The sequence below is a fragment of the Acromyrmex echinatior genome, chromosome 15, assembly GCF_024713525.1.
Source record: "Acromyrmex echinatior isolate Ae372 chromosome 15, ASM2471352v2, whole genome shotgun sequence".
Classification (NCBI taxonomy): Eukaryota; Metazoa; Arthropoda; class Insecta; order Hymenoptera; family Formicidae; genus Acromyrmex; species Acromyrmex echinatior.
The window spans coordinates 4,821,055-4,843,953 of NC_141866.1; the positions used below are offsets into that span (position 1 = coordinate 4,821,055).

The 22,899-nt window shown below is 26.9% G+C and overlaps 1 protein-coding gene and 2 non-coding genes across 8 annotated transcripts; all 3 read left to right on the top strand.

Annotated features, from left to right (window-relative positions):
* Positions 1–54: 54 nt before the first annotated feature.
* On the top strand, positions 55–22,899 carry LOC105145026 (sodium-independent sulfate anion transporter). 6 transcript variants are annotated; one of them, XM_087413795.1, is made up of 10 exons: positions 55–145; positions 15,331–15,521; positions 15,957–16,094; positions 16,684–16,962; positions 17,385–17,694; positions 18,061–18,363; positions 19,171–19,405; positions 19,770–20,002; positions 21,487–21,532; positions 22,726–22,899. In XM_087413795.1, the coding sequence occupies exons 3-9, from the start codon at positions 15,978–15,980 to the stop codon at positions 21,513–21,515; spliced, it is 1,506 nt and encodes a 501-aa protein (XP_087269921.1). In that variant the 5' UTR covers positions 55–145; positions 15,331–15,521; positions 15,957–15,977; the 3' UTR covers positions 21,516–21,532; positions 22,726–22,899. The 6 variants fall into 6 exon arrangements, with proteins under 6 accessions (XP_087269921.1, XP_087269924.1, XP_087269920.1 ...); XM_087413794.1 differs by lacking the exon at positions 55–145 and adding an exon at positions 11,210–11,437; XM_087413797.1 differs by lacking the exon at positions 55–145 and adding an exon at positions 14,060–14,439 and having other exon boundaries at positions 15,936–16,094.
* Positions 8,800–8,881, top strand: TRNAS-GCU (transfer RNA serine (anticodon GCU)). Its single transcript has one exon. It is a non-coding gene; the product is annotated as a tRNA-Ser (tRNA).
* TRNAS-AGA (transfer RNA serine (anticodon AGA)) lies at positions 11,924–12,005 on the top strand. The gene has a single exon. It is a non-coding gene; the product is annotated as a tRNA-Ser (tRNA).

Genomic DNA, 22,899 nt, shown 5'->3' on the forward strand with positions numbered 1-22,899 from the left:
CTCCTACCGCCCAAAGCGTTCCACCTGCGTCTGACTTCTCGTCTGAATATCGATGTTTTCCACTCGTCTGGGTTTCTTAGATATGAGCACATCCTGATCACAGATGATTTGTGACGTTAATAAGAACGTCTGGCAGATCCTCGAGGTATGATTGTTCCATAATTACAATTAATATTCGAATTATTCTGATTTGCTCAATAATTCCGGCTGGTCATAATTCATGTTCTAAATAAAAAAATATTCTAATTAGTTAATAATCAAATAATATAATGAAATCTATTGCTGTGATATGCGTGTGATATGATCGTATTTCTAGAAAATATTTGAAATAATCGTGGAAGACGAGATGTTTGAATAATTGATTTTTTTTACATTTTACTTAATAAGAAAACTATAGGTGAACGTTGCGCCAGTTTTATTGCGCTATTCATGTTTTATGTCCAATAAATGATAAAAAAGGAGTGATGTAACAACGCTGAGGTAGAACTGAATAGTTCCCCGAACACTTTATTTTTCAAAACGAAAAAAGTTTGTTACATATCATATTTTTTATGTATAAAGAAATAAAAATTATAATAAATATTAAATTTAATTTTTTTAACAGAACAATTAATAAACTATTAAAAAAAGATTAAATAATTTACACGTAATATTTTATAAAATGTTTTATTTTAGAATTTCTGACCCTAATCTTTAAAATATGCTATATTTTAAAATATTGCATTCTGCTCTGAAATTTCTGCATACATTTCTTATTTACGTGATGCATTTGTTATATATTCTTATTCATAAATTTTCAAATGACTGTAGGTAATTATTATGCGACGTCTTTTGGCATTCAAAAGCTAAAAATTTAAAGCTTTATAAATTGTAAGTTCAAATAGCATAATAATATTAAGAGATGACATAAGTATGACGTTTAATAGTAAACTAAAATAAACGTCATTATATCATATCATCTTTTGACATCACACACACACCATACCACACACACACACACACACACACACACACACACACACACATCCTGTTAGATCATGTCTCAATTGCCGTCGAATACAAAAAAAAGCATCTCGGGATACGAGCAAATAATTTGTGAGAACTCTCTCAATAAAATAAATATATCATTGAAATAATAAATAAATACTACACATAGAATATTTTATTGCCAGATCTAATATTGTTAAGTATATTTACATCAGTAATACGACTTCGTGTCATACGATGATCGATTCGTAATAATGCCACGCACTTGGCCGTGGCATTATATTAGATATATCAGATTATGTGACGTTGTATTCACGCGTGTTACGTAGAATAGTTTGTGCTAGAATAGTCCACGTTACAACTGAATGCAAAAAAAAAAAATAAAAAGATAATCAAAAGGAAAGAATAAAATTGTCACGTGCTTACAACAATTAAAATGATTTAGAGTCGCTTTTTTATTGATACAAGTGATTTAAAACTAATAAACAATATTAATTTAAAATAATACCCTATCAAAGATCTTGAGATCGGTATGCAATTATAATGAAAATTTGTAACATCGTGCATTTTATGTAATTAATGCTCGCAGTAGAGTGTAGCGATTCTGAAATCAAAAATATCCAGTGGAAATCTTGAATGAAAATATATTAATTGATAAAACAAGGGATAAAATCATGCAGCATACACTTGCATTTTAATAAACGTACAAATATTTTTCAATGTGTATGATACTTTATTATACACATTTGCTCTTTCTTATTAAACGATAAATGTATTTATGGAGTTGATGTATTTTTAAATTATAAAATTGAAGAAAAAGAATAAAAAAATAATCATTTACTAATCGTTAATAATGTTAATTATATATATGTCAATTTAATAAGTTTAGAATCATTATTACCGCCGCGTAAAAGATATTTTCATATCAATAGGAATATATATTAATTACAAATCTTTTTTAATACAAAAATATACAGTAATAACATAAGTAAGTTATGAAACGAAAATCGTTTTATAATTTGATGTAAATTACAATTTTATTGTATGTAAATTGGATATATAATTAATTTAACGTTATATTTTGGCATTATTGTGGAAATAGGTTTTCCACTAAATCGCATGTTGGGGTAATAGTGAGTAATTTGCGTTTTTATTCTATTTTATATTCACAAATTATTTGTATTTCTTAAATATAAAATGCAAAATACTGCAAGTACTATGGCTACATTTTTATTGCATTTTTTAAATTCATTCGTTTCAGTAAGAAAAATATGATTTCGCAACACGCGTTCATATAAATTACGCTTGTTAAAATTTTCGCTTTGCTGAATAAACAATTTTAAGAATGTCTTTATTTTTCGAGAAAACTTGGAATCACATATACAACAAAATTTTGACCATTCCATCAGAATGCGGTAATCACTGTTTACAAACGATGACATTATATAATTTAGTGTTCGACATGCAATATTGCGATAAGGAATACAGCCTTCCTCTAATGTGTGAGCCGAGATTTTTACGCTTACTATCTCGCGATTGCTTCCGTTCTCTTACATCATCATGTACATGCCTATAATGTACTCGCATATGTATCGCAAACGTAATACAATTATTGTAATGTAAGTCTAATTTAATAATAACTTTATTCTGAATGCGAAATAAAGTGAATGTGAAATTGAACTATTCAGTGGTTACAATTAATCTGGTTACAATTAATCTGTTTATATATATATATATATATATATATATATATATATATATATATATATAAAATTAAATATACAAGCAAATAATAGATACTTAAAAGAGTTATTCTCATCTAAGCAATAAACAATAGACAATTGTTCTTTTAAAAAAATAAGTTCTACGTTGCTAACATTTACTGTGTTAAATTTGAACAATATTTCAGAATTCTTTATTTAGTATAGAGTAATATTGAAGATATAATGGTATAAGTAATATCCGTAACGTGACAAATCTTTTGCGATGGTGTTCGTAATTACGTTTTTAACAATTATTTGAAATAAAAAGGTAAAGATGTTTTTTATTCTTCATACAAAATAGTTTTTAAAAAACCTGTTAATTTTGCATTTGGATTTTTCATACTTAGCTAATTAGCTTAATTAACTTAATTAGCAATTAGTTAAATACATTTTTTTTCTCATATTCATCTAAAAAAAGTATATTTTTCAATTTTTTGTTTTCTTTTTTGTTTCTCATCTTTTTAACTATGTCAAACAGTCTCTGAATTCTGAAATAAAATGCTTGTAATATACTGCATTGATTTATTGAAATATTTTAAGATATATATTTTTAAGATTTAAAATTTGTAAAAAATTAAAAAAATATTTGAAGAGATTTGAAGTTTTATATGAAAAATAGTCTTAATAAATTTAATATATTGCATAACATTATAGTTGTATAATATTATAGTTGTATAATTATTATATGTATAAACGGAGTTTAAATTCTGTACTGTTTTATTTTTTTTTAAGTAAAAAGATTTTTTAATATCATTTAAAAAAGAATATCAACAATAGTTATTATAAGCCTAATTGATCCTTTTTAATTAATTATTAATAATTACATATATGCAATTACTAATTACATAAATATACATATCATCCAAATTCAGTCAGAGTTTAATTAGTATTTTGTTTTGATTGATTGCTGAATTTTGCAAAATAATTCAAAACAATTCCATAATCAAATTAATTAAGTCCATTATCTTGTTAGAAGATAGAAGAACAAATTACAGATAAAAGATATAATAAGAAAAACAAGAGCGATATTACTTTATCTTCAATATTTTTAATGGTGATTTCTATTAATCTTTTTTTAATGAAAATTTAAAAGTATCAATAAATTGAAAACAGAAGGTTGTTGGCAATGGAAAAATTTCAAAGTAAAAGATTGATATCTTATATTCTTGAATTATTTTTAAATAAACTTTAACATAATTTTTATATCTTAAGTTTTATATTATGTATGTATACATATATGTATGCAAAATTTAATTTAAAAAATTTATTCCAATTATTATAATTTAAAGATAGATAAAACATATAAAATATAATATTTAAAAAAACATTGAATCTATGTATATCTAATGTATATATGAGCGTGTTTTTTCTTTATATATTTTATCTGTATTGAGATAACGATAATTATATACATTGACATAACGATTATTATAATTGATTTGAAGATTGTATTGTCGAAGTGTTTAGTAAAATTTATCGATTCAAAATAAAGATGCAATTAAATTCGATTTATTTGATTCAGAATGAAATACGATTCGAGTTATCGTAACATAATTCGGAAAATAATAATGGTTATATCAGATTGTAACAAGTAGGTACATATTCGCTTCGTGTCGTTCACGTATAGCTCACAATCAGTTGCGTAAGCGTAAGCACACAATTTTCAATAGGAACACCGCTTGCGCGCAAGCACATCTCATTACCATAAAGTCTTACATGCCGCATTCCGCGAGATATTATCTCTTCCGTTCGTTAATGTACGAAATGGGAAAGGACGTTTAAGGTAACGATAATGACGATTGCAGTCACGTCAATTCGTTCCCGAAATGCTTCGATTCACGCTCTAAAGCTATTTCCCCACAAAATTCCTGAAGATTAAGCAAGTGCGAATTGCATAAAACTTTTGTTCTATCTATGTCATTAGAACTGGTATTTGGCGTAAAATTTAGATTCTGAAAGGTAATCAATTTTTTTAATTTAATTTTAAAAATGTAGCAAATAAAAAATAAATCAGTTGACAAATTAATTAAACTTTTATTATTAACTTTGCTTATTTTTATAATCATTTATCGATCATTAGATAAAATCAATCAGATAAAAGAATAAAGGTATTAAATACAACATATTACTTACATATATATAATTTACTTTGCTTATATATTTTATAGCTATATAAGAAAATCTTTATAATTTTTTTTATCCTAATTTATGATAATTAATTCAAATTAAATTATAAAAAATTGATTTCCATTTAACTAGTTAAATAATTAATAATTAAAGGAAAAAAGTTTTGTTCTCTGTTATCTGAAGTTTAATTTATATCTATTTCAAGACTTTTAAAATTATGAAAAGATAATGCAGATTCGAATTAATCAAATTTCTTAGTTAAAGAAAATAATTTTATGACATCTTTCGTATGTTACATACATCTATGTATATGTGAAAAACAAGAAGGATATATCAATAAGTGTGTACTGTTCATTCGAATTCTCATAATTGAATCTTGTCACGAGGAGCATTATCGTGAGCATATGTAAATACCTACAGCGGAACTCGATCGCATTACATGAATCGCGTGCTATTTGACATGTAGCTCTGGTAGATATCATTCGATTTTATCGATTACTTCGAAATTACATAGGACAGCAGGAAATTTATTCTTTATTTCACTCTTTTTTATATCGTACGTTGCACTTTTATTTTTTACGAGCGCATTAATTTTTTTATTAAGCACGATAATTTTTTTATTACAAGTATTATTATATTCGCTCAATAACAAAAATTTTTAACATTTGTTATTATAACATATATATCAAGTTTACTAAATAAATGTAATTTTTGTATCTTTATATTGATTTATATTAGGTGTTGGAATTAATTCGTAGCGTTTTACAAGTGATGGGAAGTACTTTCATTAATGTATTTTTTAATGCTCATGTGAAATAAATAACATTCTTTCATTAAAAAACGCTACGAATTAATTCCAACACCTAATATATTACTCAGTTTATCTTACATACAACATTTATGATTTTGCAGAAATAAAAAATTCATAACGGCGAAAGACGTTATTATCTGACTGAAAAAGTAATCTAGAATATAAACTTTATTTCAAATGACATATTTTGCTTTGGCAATTAAAATGCAGTTTACATAACATTCTGCTTATTAACTGTTAAATAAATAAATTTGAAAAGTATTGAAAAGTTTTGAAAAGTGTTGAAAAAATAATTTTATAAATATTAAAAATTTTATTCTCATGTATTTTTGAGATGAGATGTACTTCAGACATTATGAAATGAATTAATGCTTCATATATATTGTTATATAAAATAGTATTGTAAAAAAGAAACATCATGTAAGGTATTCTCAAGCAGCATACATAATTAGCAGAAGCGGTGAAAATTCTTAGCATTTTAATCTTCGGAAATTTTCGATCGTTTCGCATATTCCTCGAGAAACGACAATGCGTCTTGCGACCTTTCCGTTAGCGTTCGAATTCCTGATGTTTCTTCCTTCTACTTCTTCGGAATCGTCGATGAGGTTGCATAATTCTGGTTTTTCAGCACATCCGCATTTTCCACAGCCCGCTTGGCTGACCACGTATTGTAACTTGTAGGTATATGTATAATAGAATGATTTATCGTTTTTATATCTTGTAGATTATCTCGTCCGGCAATATTAATATTGATATTTACAATGTGTTGTATGTCACGGATTATCTTAAATTTGATAATATAAACGGTTTTAGATATTTATAACGCAATTAATATAATTAATCTGGAGAAAAAATTCTCCAGAAACAAATAATTCTCTTCATCTCTTATTAGCTATTTAACTTCATCGAAAATATAAATGAAATACAGATTGGATATATCATTATATAGAAAAATAATTAAATATTTTATTTGATAACACAACAGTTAGTGTCCTTTTAACAATTTTTTTTTGCAATTATCGATTCAATTAAATGTTACTATAAGGCGAATATATTGAGAATTATCTTTTTTAAAGAAAATATATCATGAAGATATGGAAAAAAACATTAGACGATTTCTAATCAGAAGCAACAAATATCACAATTGATTTGAGACGTTCCTAGAATTGGAATTGGTCCAATCGTACCAATTATTTGTAGTCACTGGAGCGAGACAATTGGATCTCGCACAGTGTTCCAACAAATCTCACATTGTACGCGATTGCGTAAGTTTCGAGGTCGCTACGATGAAGTTTTACGTACAGAATTTGATCATTTTTTAAACGAGTAAAGCAAAATTTGAAAAGATAATTTGATTACATATGGAAAATGCGAAGATAGATACAATAAAAATGAAACTATAAATACAGAATAACTATCATTAAATGTACTTCCTTATAAGTTACAAACTTTTAGCCAAACTTAGGTGAATGTTTCTTTCATAAAGATATTAAGGTATTTTCTTTATAGCTTTTAACATAAAAGTTACAAAGAATAAAATGTTTTTTTTTTAAATTCTGCTACAAACAAATAATTAACAAAATCGTATTTTTCAGTTAAATTTAAATAAACTTTATTTTGAAATGAAAGTTCCAAATAGATTTCTATTAAAATATGATATTAAATCTTGATAAAATGAGAAAAATAATTAATAAATAATGATATCGATAATTTTGCTACGAGAAAATTGAAAACAAGACTGTCAAAGAATTTTAGAAAAAATTATACATTATATATATATATATATGTATATATAATATGTAATAAATATAGAATAATGTAGAAATATTATTATAATATACATTATATATATATATATATATATATACATATACACACACATACATACATATATATATGTGCGTACGTGCGCGCGCGCGCGCGCGCGTGTGTGTGTGTATATGTGTAATATAGATCCATTTTAATCCAGTAAAATATCTCAAAATTCTTAAGTTTAAGAACAAAAATATTTCAGACAAAAGTTGCTCAATTACAAGAGAAAAAGAAGATGACCTTGATTAACCTTGAGAAGATATCCTTAAGGTCAAGTCAAGGTTACCTATAATTTTAAAAAAATTATATATTTTCTTTACTTAATGTTGTTTTTATATATAATATCGATTTGTCTAATTATTCCGTATATAAAATATTAAGATACTAAAAAATCAATAGTTTACGAGACATTTTATACTTTATTCTAACAAATATTGATATGAAATATTAACTCTCCGTCTGCATCGCGGGTATTTCATGCCAACACCAAAGTTCTCCTAATAAATCAGTTGTAAAAAAAATTGGAAAAAAATTTTGTTGTTGTTTTACATTATTATTTTGTATTCAACTTTTTGAATTCAGATATTATATTATATTTTTATACAGTAAAATATATATTACTTTATTAAACAAATTTAGATAACCTTGACCTTATAAGACTCTTACTCAATCAGAAATGATAATGGAATCGACATCGAATCGATGTCGCTTCCATTATCATTTCTGACTGGAATATAAGAATTATCTTCTCAAGGTTAACTAAGGGCATCATCTTCTTATTTCTCCCTTATAACTGAGCAACTTTAGTCTGAAATATTTTTCTTAAATGAAGATTTTAAGGATTTTAAGATATTCTACTGGATAGATTAAAGTGGAGTTCTCTCCCTCTCTGTCTCCCTCTCTCTCTCTCTCTCTCTCTCTCTCTCTCTCTCTCTCTCTCTCTCTCTCTCTCTGTCTGTGTGTGTGTGTGTATGTGTGTGGGTGCGCGGGCGTGTGTTATGAATTATTTTCATAAAGTAATTTAAATTTATATTAATTCGTTTTAACAATGCTATATTAATTATGCATAAAATATTAAAACGAAAAAATATTATAAATTTATTATACATATATAAATTAAATTCTTAAATTAAAAAATAAAGTTCTTAATATATAAATTAATTCTTTTGTACACTTTCAGATTTCAGGGCAGGATTTGTTGTAAAAACCTTATTTACATACATTATTTATATAATTTCAATTATGTATGATATTACAATGAATGAGCTGCTTTGACAAGCGCATTTCTTTTTGACACCAGACGAGGTGGCCGAGTGGTTAAGGCGTTGGACTGCTAATCCAATGTGCTCTGCACGCATGGGTTCGAATCCCATCCTCGTCGTTCGCTTTTTGTTAGTTCACGATAGTCTCTCCTGTCCAGAGTAACATATGATAATTTATTACGTAAAAGTACATTAGGAGAACTATACAAAATTATACAAATTTCCCTATTGTATTTCTGGACAAATTATCGTGTAGTAACTTTGGATAGGAGGAGAGAATCCATCGCGAATCAAAAAGCGGACGAGGATATGAGATTCTCAAACCCATATACATGCAGAACATATATTGGATTACCAGTTCAACACTTTAACCATTCGTCTGGTACCAAAAGGAGGTTGCCAAAGCAATTCATCCTTTGTGATACGTAATTTATATTAATTTCTGGATTTTCCCTATAATATTTTGTATCACTCCTTTCTCTGTTATGTCAGTGAAATTTTATTAATAATTCATCAAAACAAACTGCACATGTTTGTATCAAATCTAACTTAATAAAAAAAGTTTCATTGTATATTTTCAAAAGATCTTGATATCAGCTACAAGAATAATGATTGAGAGTTTCTATTAAATATTTTGAAATTGAAAGTTCCTTCGTACTTACACTCAATGTCAAATAAGTTTTGCCATTTGATGCATTATTCAAACTCTACATCTTTCGTATGAAACATTTTTCTTAAAAATGGTTTTATGAGATCTTTTACTATATCCAGACTTTTGGTCCATTCTATACACATTACACATTACACATTACATACATACACACGCGCGCGCGCGTATTTTTTTTATATATGCGCATTATGTAATTATAAATCTTTCTGACAGTTTAACATTTGTAAATGCTTGAAATAGGGAAGATTAAATATTAGACGTAAAGTCTAATATTAATTTAATTAACAAAAATTATATACTTCAAAATTTTTTAACTAAACTTATGATGAATATTTAAATAAAGTAAATCTGTATTCTAGAAGTATTAAGCCACATTAACAAATTTTAAGAAATATCTATAATGTGTTATGTAATGTATTATATAAAAATATCAATATGTTTATTAAAAAAGATAGCAGATATGAAAAAATTGAAGACTCTTACGATCTTTATTATGTTATGTAATCACTTATAATTATATCTAATTTCATAATTAGTGATCTTAATTAATATCACTGTTGTTTATCATATAAATATAAAAATAATTGCGATGGTAACAAATTTTGTATTAATTGTTCCAAGGTTAAAGCAAGGATAAACAATGGCAGGAAAACGGCACTATCATATATATATATACTAGATTAGATTGCAATTAATGTGTTGTCAATTACATTGCACTTTTTCAGATATGTTATGTACGTGCAAAGTTCAAATTATTTCATGTAATTCAAGTTCACATTTATCAAAAGAATGATAGTTATTTCCTGTAGTTTAAATGATTTATTTTCATTTAGATAATTTTATATGGCATTATTGTATAATACTCCTTCTTAGCGTACATCTAGGGTAATTAGTCATCTGTACACATAAATAATTCTCTCTTTATAAAATAATGTTAACTCTGTGATATATATATACATATATATTTCAATAGTAAAATATAGCAAAATATAATTTAATTGTTTAATAAGAAATAAAGATAAAAAATATATATATTTCAATAGTAAAATGTAGCAAAATATAATTTAATTGTTTAATAAGAAATAAAGATAAAAAATTTATTAAAAAACAAATTTAATTCTCATATCGAAAAGTTCTAAAATTCTCACAAATAATAAATAGGAAAGGTAATTTTTAAAAATAATGTTTTGAAAAAAATCTAAATGTACCGTTATAAAATAGTTTTAAAATTATAAAAATTTTATTAAAAATAATTTTTTGTACATACCTCTCATCATTCAATAATATAGGCCGGTATTCATAATCAGATCTTATATTCAAGACCCCATTTTAAGTACAGTCTTAAAAAACCACCAGAACCAATCAGAGGGCCACATTAGCGACTTAAGATATTATTTAGGACATATTACTTACGGTCTTAAAATAAGAACCAACTATGAATACCGGCAATAAAATGATTAGAAGTCAATTCTTTTAAAAAGATATTTTATTATCTTGACATAAGAATATTTATAAAATTTTGGTTTGTAATTCAATATCAAAATCGAGAGAGAGAGAGAGAGAGAGAGAGAGAGAGAGAGAGAGATTGGATGGATTTTTTATTAAATTATTCTTTAGAAGCTGATTTTATCTCTTACATAACAGTACTATATTTAAAATTAGAGACGATGTCAGCATATATACACGTAAAATTAGAGAAAAAATTAGAGACGATGTCAACATATATACACGTATGTATATATGTATGTACATCAAGCGCCAGGCAGGCTCGACGCTATAAAAGATGCCACGTTTCCGAGTTATCGCTTGTAGAGTACACATGCGAAACGTTCAATCGCGCGTATTCTACTTTATCGACCTTCTCTAGTAGAAAAATACTTATCTCAATTTGTGTTCTTCCGTTTCTTTAGTTACTAGAATCTAGTATATACATATAACACGTAGCACGTCTGATTTCGTGAAATGTCACGAAGAACATTCGGTGAAACAACATCGCTTCTTTCGAGTAAGTCTTGCTTCGCTCTTTTTAAGCTTCGTCTACAATGAGTCAGTAGTTTGTAATTGGTGAGTCGGGATTGGTCGAAATCAGTAGAATTGCCAATGCAATTTCTAAGATTACCGACTCATCGTAGATTCGGACTTATACCAACGTCATTGTTATCTCTGATTTCGATCAATCAAACTGTGGCTTATGTGTTACTTGTAATGCGTATATGTTAGGACATTTTATGAAATCAAATATATCATATTATGATATAAACAAAGAATTAATTATTCGATTTTTTCACTTCACGAGCATATTTTTATATTTTATATTATTATATTTTATATCATTTTAATCTATTTTTTATCATACATTTTTTTTCGCTCCAAAATGTTTTATTATTTATAATTTGTGTTTTAAAATTAAGAAAAATATTAAAATTATTTTAGTCACAATTTTATATTCACTTAAACCTTTTCTTATTAAAGAGAGTACATCCCCACAATAGCAGTCGTGGCCGAGTGGTTAAGGCGTCTGACTAGAAATCAGATTCCCTCTGGGAGCGTAGGTTCGAGTCCTACCGACTGCGGATGTTGAATTTTTTTTTTAATGATCAAATATGAGATATAAATAAATAGAAATTGTACATGAAAAATTATAATTTTGCTAGATAGTGTTTTTAGTTACTGTATCTTGATCATTTTATGCATAAAAGCATCAACTTTTATGCATAGAATAGTAAGATAATGAACCGATGCAAAAAAAAATACGTAATTGTTTTCCAAGATTATGCAACTTGTACTTTTTTTTAAAGCAATATATTTTCTTTACACCAATTTTTTATTAAGGATTTTGTAAAAAAATTAATTGATTGCAAAAATGGTACATCTTCTTTTTGAAAAGAAGATATTAACTCAAAATATATTTTTTATAATTTATATTATAAAAAGATATAATCTAATGTATCGAGGAAATTATTTTAATATAATAATATAGTTCTCATATAATATAGCAAAAATTTTGTAACTAAAAGAAAAAATATATCTATATATAGAACAATAATTATATAACTAAATATATAACTTATATTTTTAACTTTATTATAAATAATAAATTCTCTGACGAATGTGAATCACATGTCATGATACATATATTCATACATTATAGAATTACATTATAGAATTTATACGCTAATAATAAAATTAAAATAAGTTATACGTTATATTACATAATGAAAAATTTTTGATATTTGTATTGTATATAAACTTTATATATGCTAATAATTCGAAATGAAAAACTTGATTGTTATGTCAAATAATTAACATGATATTATTTCTTTGTTTTCTGTTATCAGAATTTCGCAGACATCGGCGATATTTCATCTTATAATTGTTTATTTACCTGTATGTCTTGTCGCGTATAATAGCATCCGTACATACTTGGTAAATATGTCAGATCATTGACGCGGTATGTCTGGTGATTAATGAAAATCTCGCTACTATACGTACGATATCTCGAAGATGCAGTAACTAATTAATCTTAGCAACTTTTTTTTTTGTTTTCTTCAGACAGACGAGAAGTTTGATAATTGTACCATAGTCGAGATTCGAATCTTGAATACTTATATAGACATACACATATATATATATATATATATATATATATATATATGTATGTAAAATTTCTACATATTAAAGTAGAAACATCGAAAAATCAATAGCTTATGTCATATTTCATATTTTATTTTAATATAGATTTCTAAAAATATCTTGTATATTAATCATTTTTTAATTATTGTATCTTGATCATTTTATGCATAAAAGCATCAACTTTTATGCATAGAATAGTAAGATAAATGAACCGATGCAAAAAAAATACGTAATTGTTTTCCAAGATTATGCAACTTGTACTTTTTTTTAAAGCAATATATTTTCTTTATACCAATTGATTGATTTTATTAATCTATGCATAAAAATATTTAGATACAATTACCAAAAGGATACAATTTTATACTTTCATCTGAAATCTAAAACCTTTTTCTCTTTTATCAATAATTTTGGAGAAAATTAACTGTCTAAAATAAAATAGAGAGGATATTCTATATGTATAGGATGTCCTCTCTATTTTATTTTATATATATATTTTATTTATATATATGTATATATAAAATATAATTTTTTAAATGTATAAAAATATTTAACAAGTTAAAGTAGATGTGTGTGTGCATGGAATATATTTTTTTTATTTAAAGAATAATTTAAATACATTTAATATATTTTTAATAAAATATTTGTGTTTCCAATTAATTTTTAATTGGAAACATAAATAGATTTATAAGATGTAAAATCTACTTAAAAAATTATCCTTATATGAATAAAAGCATACATACACGTTTGAACATACAGTTTCATAATTGACATCTGAATTGAACATATAATTTCGAGAAAAAATCTAACGATTAAAGAGATTGCCGACAGATTGCATTAATTCCGAATGATCTTTTATACAAATTTCACGTGACGCTCGTATACATCTGTACTCTCATATGTGTTCACTGAGTATATTGACAGTGCCAGTTATTGCGACATGACATGCGAGCTAATACCTCAAGAATTATGTCGTTGTTAAACATTTTACGAAGATGAGAATGTAAATCGACTGTCTCCTTCGATTATCGTTTGTTTGAGAAAATCTTATCACGATGATCGCCATATAGCATATTAAATATGTTATCGCAATCTGGAACGTACTTGATTATCAAGCACTTGATAAATCATTCCTCGGCGTAATGGATTATCAAGAATGTTGAAAGTGTCAGTATTTGAAGAGCGTTATGCTGAATAGGCTGTCTGTTATCCGCAATTGCTATACTTAGCGTTTTCTTTCGAAAGTTTACATTCATAAAACTACAGTTTTGTATGTTAATATATGTCAATTTCGCGGATTGTGTGAAAAATTTTTACAGTGAAAATTATTTTATTTATACATTAAAAAATAATAACGTATCGAAATCATGACGCTGTGTACGTATAATTCATTAAATAATTAATATACGTTATTTAGTTGTATATATATATATATATATATATATATTTTATAAATTGCACTAGAATATATAGTATATATATATATATATATATATATATATATATATATATACCATGTAATGGTATATACTATATATTCTAGTGCAATTTATATTATGCAATAGAATATGACTATTATATTAGAAAAAAGTATTTATACGTGCTACAGTTTTTTAATATCATGTTTGCGCAGTCTTCGATATAATAATTATCATCGAATCATTGAGAGGCGTAACTATGATTAGTTAGTAGTTTTAAAATTCGTGATACGATACAGTAGCTGTGATGATAAGTTATAATAAGAATAATAATGTTATAAATACTGTCAATGTATTTCGAAACCGATAAATGTGTTAATAATATTTTAATAAGAGTGGAAATAAATATATAATTAGTGTCTTTTTTTATAGATTTCGTGGACAATTTATCTTCACGAATCTTCAATTTTATGTATTTTAACATCTTGCTTTAAATTAAAGCTTTATGATAACTTAATTAAAAATTATGATAACTTAATAAAAAATTAATTAAAAATTAATTTGTAAAACATTATTTTAATATATTAATGTACATATTTAATATACATATTTTAGTTATTATATTAATATTTTTCATCTCTAAATCTTTAAAAAATTATTACTTTTAGATATCCATCATATCGACATCACAATATTATTCTTTCTAAATGTTTATTACTGAACATAATCGAACTTGCTTGCATTTCTCACGCCCTCATATGATTTTAATTATAAGATTACAATCCAAATTTTTGTTTTAATCATTTTTGCAACCATTTCTGTTTTTACATATTTATTATGTAAATCATAGGGCCGAATGTTATACTCTCTCAAAGTTGCAACCTCAAGAGGCTTCTCCTGCGGAGGATACCGATTCTAGCATGGCTACCTTTGTACAGTTGGAGCAAACTTCTGCAGGACACTTTGGCAGGGTTGACAGTGGGTCTGACCGCAATACCGCAGGGCATAGCGTATGCAATAGTGGCTGGACTTCCGGCACAGGTGGGTACACGATACGAGCACATATACACTTGCGACTGTGTACTTGCTGCATATAAACTTCCTTCTGCGAATGACGTTCGAATTAAAGTTATCGTTTTTAGTACTTTAATGTAAATGATAATTCTCCAAAAAATTTATTAGAAAAATCTATTATTACTATATTCTAGAATGTTAAAACTATTTGAAAGAAAATTTTAGTTTGTATTTAAAAATTCTCAAACAAAAAATTTTGGAAGTTCGTGAAAAGTTCATTCACAATCCTAAAACTCACGATGATTCTATAGTTTAAAAACGGAGATTGCATACTCGTGGAATTACTCGCAATTTTTCACTCGGTTAATTAAATAAGTATTTTGAGGAAGTCTCCATCGAGTAACCGATCTAATCTATAGTTGGAAAGACAACTCTCGTTAGGTGAACTTTTGAAAACTTCAGTATGGCCTGTACAGCAGTTTCATGGGTTGCTTCGTTTATCTGGTCTTCGGTAGTTGCAAAGATGTAACGGTAGGACCTACCGCGATAATGGCATTAATGGTACAAAAGTACGTGAACAGTATGGGAGAAGACATTGCCGTAAGTGACTCTTATTAACTCTCGTTCAATATATTTCGATATTTAATTTTATTCTTTATATTATATATATACAATATGTATTATAATTATCTTTATTAATATATCCGTATCAAGTTAATAATACAATTTATCAATATAGTTTAATTTCTTTGATATTTGCTTTGTATCTATTTTTAAATTACTTGCTAAATTCAGTTCATAATTATTTTAAATTTGATGATATTTATAATTGATGTATGGATGTGATTTTATTGCAAGATATGTATTTTATTTGAAATACGATAGAGAACGCCATCACGGTCAAAGTTAGATGTTTCGAATAATACAATATATATAAATAATATATATAAATTGCTTATTAAATCTGTTTTTTCAGATATGATTGCATGTTGATAACTATTGGCGCGCAATCATATTGAAATAAATTGATTTAATAAAGAATATATATCGTATTATTCGAAATATCTGACTTCGACCGTGATTTTCTATCGTATTTGATGTAATCATATATATGGTCGTTTCTTAAGTCTTAATAATATCTTATTTTAATTTTTTTTATAAGGTTTTTTTCGAATGAAATCGTTTTCAGGTGCTCGTATGTTTTTTATCAGGCGCCGTGATCACATTTATGGGAATACTTCATTTGGGATTTCTCGTAGACTTTATAAGCATGCCTGTAATTTGCGGCTTCAGTAATGCCGCGGCGATTATTATCGCTACTTCCCAATTAAGTACCTTGCTAGGTATTAAAGGGCGCAGTGACTCCTTCATCGATGCTATTTCACATGTTGTTAAGCATATAAACGAAACCCAACTTTGGGATACAGTGCTAGGAGTATGCTCAATGATGTTGCTGATTCTCTTCAAAGTAAATTGATTAAAAATTACCAGATTACAAAAATTACAAACATTATCATTGAGAGATGATCGTCTTTAGAAAGGATTTTAATTATATATTTTATTAGCACTTTTTCAATAGAAACTTTTGAGTACTTAATTAACATTTTTTATCTCTAATAAAATTTATTCGAACATAAAAATTAACAAGTCGCTTTGACATATTTTATAAATTTTTTTTCTTAAAAATTGTATAAATTTCAATTAGGTAATTATTCATTTTAAAAAATCTTATTTTTAAAATTAAGATTAAATGTTAAAATAATTATCATAGAGAATCTCCTTTAAATGTTTTAATAAATGTGCACTTTTTATTTTGATGCGGATATTTTTTAGAATTTTTTTCAAAATACAATGAAAATATTATTAATAAAATAAAATTTTAAAAAATAGAAACTGCCCGGCAAAAAGCAGGGAACTCCTTTCGAAAAATTTATGTGGCTAATCTCCTTAGCCAGAAACGCCATAGTTGTGATGGTTGGAATTCTCATAGCTTATGAGCTATATTCTCATGATCTCAAGCCTTTCCAAATTACGGGCAATATAACTGAGGGTTTACCACCGTTTTCTTTACCTCCGTTTACTATTATAAACGGAAACCATACATATACCTTCACAGAAATAGTCGGCGAACTTAGCAGCAGTATCCTCTCGATACCATTCATCGCCATTTTGGAGAGCATCGCCATCGCTAAGGCATTTGGTGAGTAAATATTGCTAGCAAATTTACTTAAAAGAGACTAACTTTAATTAAAAGTGCATAATAGAAGGAAATACTGCATCGATAAAGCAAAATATGACTTCTTTTTTAAATTTTGCAATGATATATCTAATAAAAAATCAATGTCACAAATCATTCGATGGTCTCTGAAGCGGACAATAAAACGTAAATTTTCTAAAGAATCTGATCTCTTAAAGGGAGAAATACACTCCTGTGTCCTTTCCAGTAGATTAGCCGTCTGCCTGAATATTATAAATTATTGAGATATCGGATTTTTTCGCTGTTTCCTTTAATAATAATTCATAAAGCAAAACTTTACATATCCGGAAATTTTCGGCAAATTTTCAGCGAAAGGAAAGACTCTTGACGCCAATCAAGAGATGTTAGCGGTTGGCCTTTGTAATATATGCGGCAGCTTTGTGAGATCAATGCCCGTAACTGGAAGTTTCACTCGTACTGCTATTAACAATTCGTCTGGTGTCAAAACGCCGTTTGGTGGTATTATCACCGGCAGTTTGGTGCTTTTGGCATGTCATCTATTGACATCTACTATTAAATATATTCCCAAAGCCACGTTAGCGGCTGTTATCATGATTGCGATGTTCTACATGTTTGAAACGCACGTTTTCGTTCTTCTTTGGAGAACAAAGAGTAAGATACTAATTATTTATCAATACTTTCTAAATATCTCTAATTTATGCTGCTTTTTAGATATTTCTTTTCGATCATTTATTTTTTAATTTTATCGATAGAAAGAGAATTAAATTTGGAAGGAAAATTTATTATAAGAATTTTTTTTCCGAATGTAGAGAGAGAGAGAAAGAGAGAGAGAGAGAGAGAGAGAGAGAGAGAGAGAGAGAGAGAGAGAGAGAGAATCTTTTAAGAGTTTTTTAGATTATATATACATTCACAATCGACATATACACGAAAGCTTATTTCTTTAAATGGTTTTTTGTGCATGTTTTTCATGCATGTGTATTCGATTAGCTTCAAAACAAAAAGATATTACTAAAATATTTATATGTTATATAATTAAAATAATGTGTTACAGTTAAATAATTAATTATTATTAAAACATTTTTCATAAAAAATACAGGTATGATGTTTTAATATGCTACACATAAATGCAGCGATATTATTTAATAATCATTAATAAGGTAAAATTTGTTTGAAAGTAATCGTAATATTTATTTCTAAATAAATATATGTTTCTAAATAAAAAAATAAATGAGAAAATAAGTTTTAATTAAATAAAAATATAATTCTTGTAGTAAATTTTTTCCTCAGCTATTTTTTTACTACAAATATATGTCAAATTCTATTTTTTAATAATGTAGATAAGATATAAAAACATAATAACATTCAAAAAAGCAATTTTTATTATTATAGCTCGTTATAAATTATCTAGTTAATCCAATTCATTTAAGATTAACCGTCTTCTCTTTGTCTGTTGAATAGAAATCGATCTAGTACCGTTAATAGTGACGTTATTATGTTGCTTGGCGATCAGTTTGGAGTATGGTATGATCATCGGGATTGCGGTAAATCTAATTCTCTTACTCTATTTCGCGGCCCGGCCAGGATTATTGATCGAAGAGCGAATCGTTGATGGCTTGACCGTGCTTTTCGTATCGCCCAAGCAATCCCTGAGCTTCCCAGCAGCAGAGTACCTTCGAGAGCGAGTAATGTCGTGGTAAGTCTCACCGCAAATCCGCGTAAGAAACGATTCAGACTCGCGCGTACACTAACTAAATGTACACTGATTAAATGTCCCCCAAAGAATGTAAAATATCGTAAAATTTTAAACGTCTTAATATCTTGGCAAATTGAATAAATATTTCGTTATTATTATTATTGTTTCTTTATAGATTAAATCTTTAATTCAAGAAACTTTCTGTCTTTTAAATTATATTTTAAAGAATATTTCCCATACAAATAAATTAATTCCATCGTAAAGAGCAATATTATGTATGCATTTCATATTTTTTCTACAATATCTTGTTTGCGTTTGAAAAAGATAGTTATTTCAGAATTGTCACTTTGTTGCATATCACTAGGTGCGATAAGAGGCCGACAAGTTTACCCGTGATAATAGAAGGTCGGCACGTGCTCAGAATTGATACCACAGTCGCGAAAAACCTGGCATTGCTCTTGTCGGATCTCATCACACGAAATCAGAAGATTATTTTTTGGAATTGGTGCGAGGATGCCAGACAAACTTTGATAAGTTATGATTCATCATTCGAAACTTATTGTAAATTATCCGGCAGCATAGCGCAGATATTTGCAGGTAAATTTTCAAGTAAAATTTCTGCTTTATTTTCTTTCTAAAAAAAACAAAACTTATTTACAATTAGAATTTTTTGGAATTATAATTATAAGAAAATTCCTTAATATTATATTTCTAGATTAATATTATATTTCTTTATATATTCTGCTGATGTTTCTTTTTCTAAAGTCTGATATAAAAGGAAGATTTAAAATAGATTGAAAAATTTAATCCTTCGATAATAAATAAATCTAAATATTTTTGCGTTCTTTTACATTAGAGATATAAATATAGTAAATCCTTTTCTTATCATTCTTGAATAAAGTTGTGAATGGGGATTTAAAAAGCGTAAAAAATGCGTCCTATAATATTTTGAAAATTTCAATTTTCATATTTATAAGTATTTAAAGCAGAATATAAAGTAAATGCCACTTATAAGTAAATGCCACTTATAAGACAGTAAATATATAAGAAAATAAATTAAAATCAAAGGTACTACTTTTCAAAAAATTTTTTAGTATTTTTTTCAAAAAAATTAAATAAATTTTCAAAAAAATAAAATAAATTTGTTTGCTGTATTTAAAATTCTCACAAAAATAACCCATTCTAAGAGTTATATCGTAATTAACATGTAATCGTTTTTACATTGGATTTTATTAAAGTTGTATTCTATTTTTGCACTATCAAAGTTAACGCCATCATGCATTAGTTCGCAAGTTTACGGACTGCATAGTCTCTTCCTGATACTCAAGGGAAGAGGCCGGATGGCGTTTCGAAATTTTCCGCGCTTTATCAGACTCGACGTGACGCGCACGAGTTTGCAAATTTACGAACCCCTGCACTTTTGAGAAGGGCACATCCGGTAGTATTCAGGTGGTTAATGGATTGTGACGTCTCTGAAAATTTCCGTATTTTAGACTTGACGAGACGTGACGTTCGGCGAAAGCACATTCACCAAAAAATAAATCTATAGTTTCACTACTTTTTTCAAAAAAAAAAAGATAAAAGAAATAATTCTGTTCTCAAAGATTTAGTAAGAGGCATGTTTTGTTCGATCGGAGGAATTTCCTAAGTTATTATATGTTCCCGGAAGGCATCTGCATGTTTCGTACATCTAAACTCTATAAGTATATAAGATTCGTAAAGGAATTTTGCATTATAGCTCTTCCTCTGTGCACGGTTATCCAATTATAATAATTAATAAAATTAAATATCTCAAAAATAAAAATTGAGATTTTCTTTTATGATTTGAGGGAAAAATATTCTAGCAAAATATTTCTTATTCAAATAAGAGCGCTAGATTCGCCATGAAGAGTGGCAAGTATTAAAAAAAAAAATCATGATTCTTTAAAAAAAAATTTAGAGATGGTCTTTGTATCATCTCGATGCATAAACTTATTATTTGGCAAATTGACCAAATCACTACGTCCTCAAAATGTTATAATGTCTGCATATAAAGTATACATTATTGTAGAAAGAAATATCCGACCTAATTCAATTTCCAGGATACTTTTATTTCATTGATTACGATTGAACACTCTGTGTATATATGTAACTACGATCGAACATCGTGAGCATTTACGTGACGACCTATATCATCACGTATGCGCATACCGAATCACTTATGACACAACCCTCTTTTCCTCTCCTCCTACCACTGGTGTACGGGAGTATTACACTTCGAACGTACACCATATTGTTTCTGTCGTGTAACGATCCCGGCGGAGCAGCGGTTGATATAACAACTCGCAGTGTTCTAAACTCGTTTCATTTCGTATAGAAAACAAATCTCTGCTTCGGGCATCGATATGCAGCTATTAATTTGTCATAAAAGTTCTGCGATATATTAATCTAAAATCAATCAGTTGATTTTGAATTATTCTCAATCTGACAATATATACTATTTTTAAATCTATAAAAGTATACTAAATAAACTAAAAATAAGAAAAACTCTATTATAACTTTCTACTATTTAAATATATAACTAAGTATGTACACTCTCTCTGTATAAAAAAATATAAAATTAAGTATATAAATAAAATATTAATATTAAAGTTACAATAGAATAATAGATACGTAAAATCTGACATATCTCTTTTTTATAAATCCTTTTTTTAATTATCATTTTTAAAATTATTTATCAATTTATTGGTTATTTCATTTTTAATATTATTTATTTCCAAGCTTTCATAATTTATGTTTCTCTCACAAGCACGATACATACGCTTATGTGCAATTAGCATGTATTTATTTTGCAATTTTAAGAAAAAAATTTAATTGAATATCAAAAAACTCTCTCCGTATACAACATAATACTTTATATGCAGAATGCTTTAAATGCATATGTATAAATAAATGTACCTAATAGTACAGTACATATAATAATATATATGCATTTATTCTGCACATATAAAGATACATATGTGCTGTATCTAGAGCTTTTTGATATTCAATTAAGTTTTTTCTGTAAGTTTTACTATTAGGTGTTGGAATTAATTCGTAGCGTTTTACAAGTGATGGGAAGTACTTTCATTAATGTATTTTTTAATGCTCATGTGAAATAAATAACATTCTTTCATTAAAAACGCTACGAATTAATTCCAACACCTAATACATGTATTTTATATCCTATAGTTATATGTATTTTAATGGCGATAACTGTCGCATTATATAAATAAATCATAAGATTTCACAATAATGATTTATGGACAACAATTAGGTATGTATTGCTTTTCTGTTTTCAGATGAGACTGTGATTTGCTGATTGAACCCATAGAGCTACCGCCATAACAGATATGTGTTCACAATATTCCCTAGAATAAATACTAAGGTCACTAAACGACGTTTTTATAAATTTAAAAATTTTTTAAGCATTATATGCATTGTGTAAAAATATTAAATGTAATTTTTAAAAATAA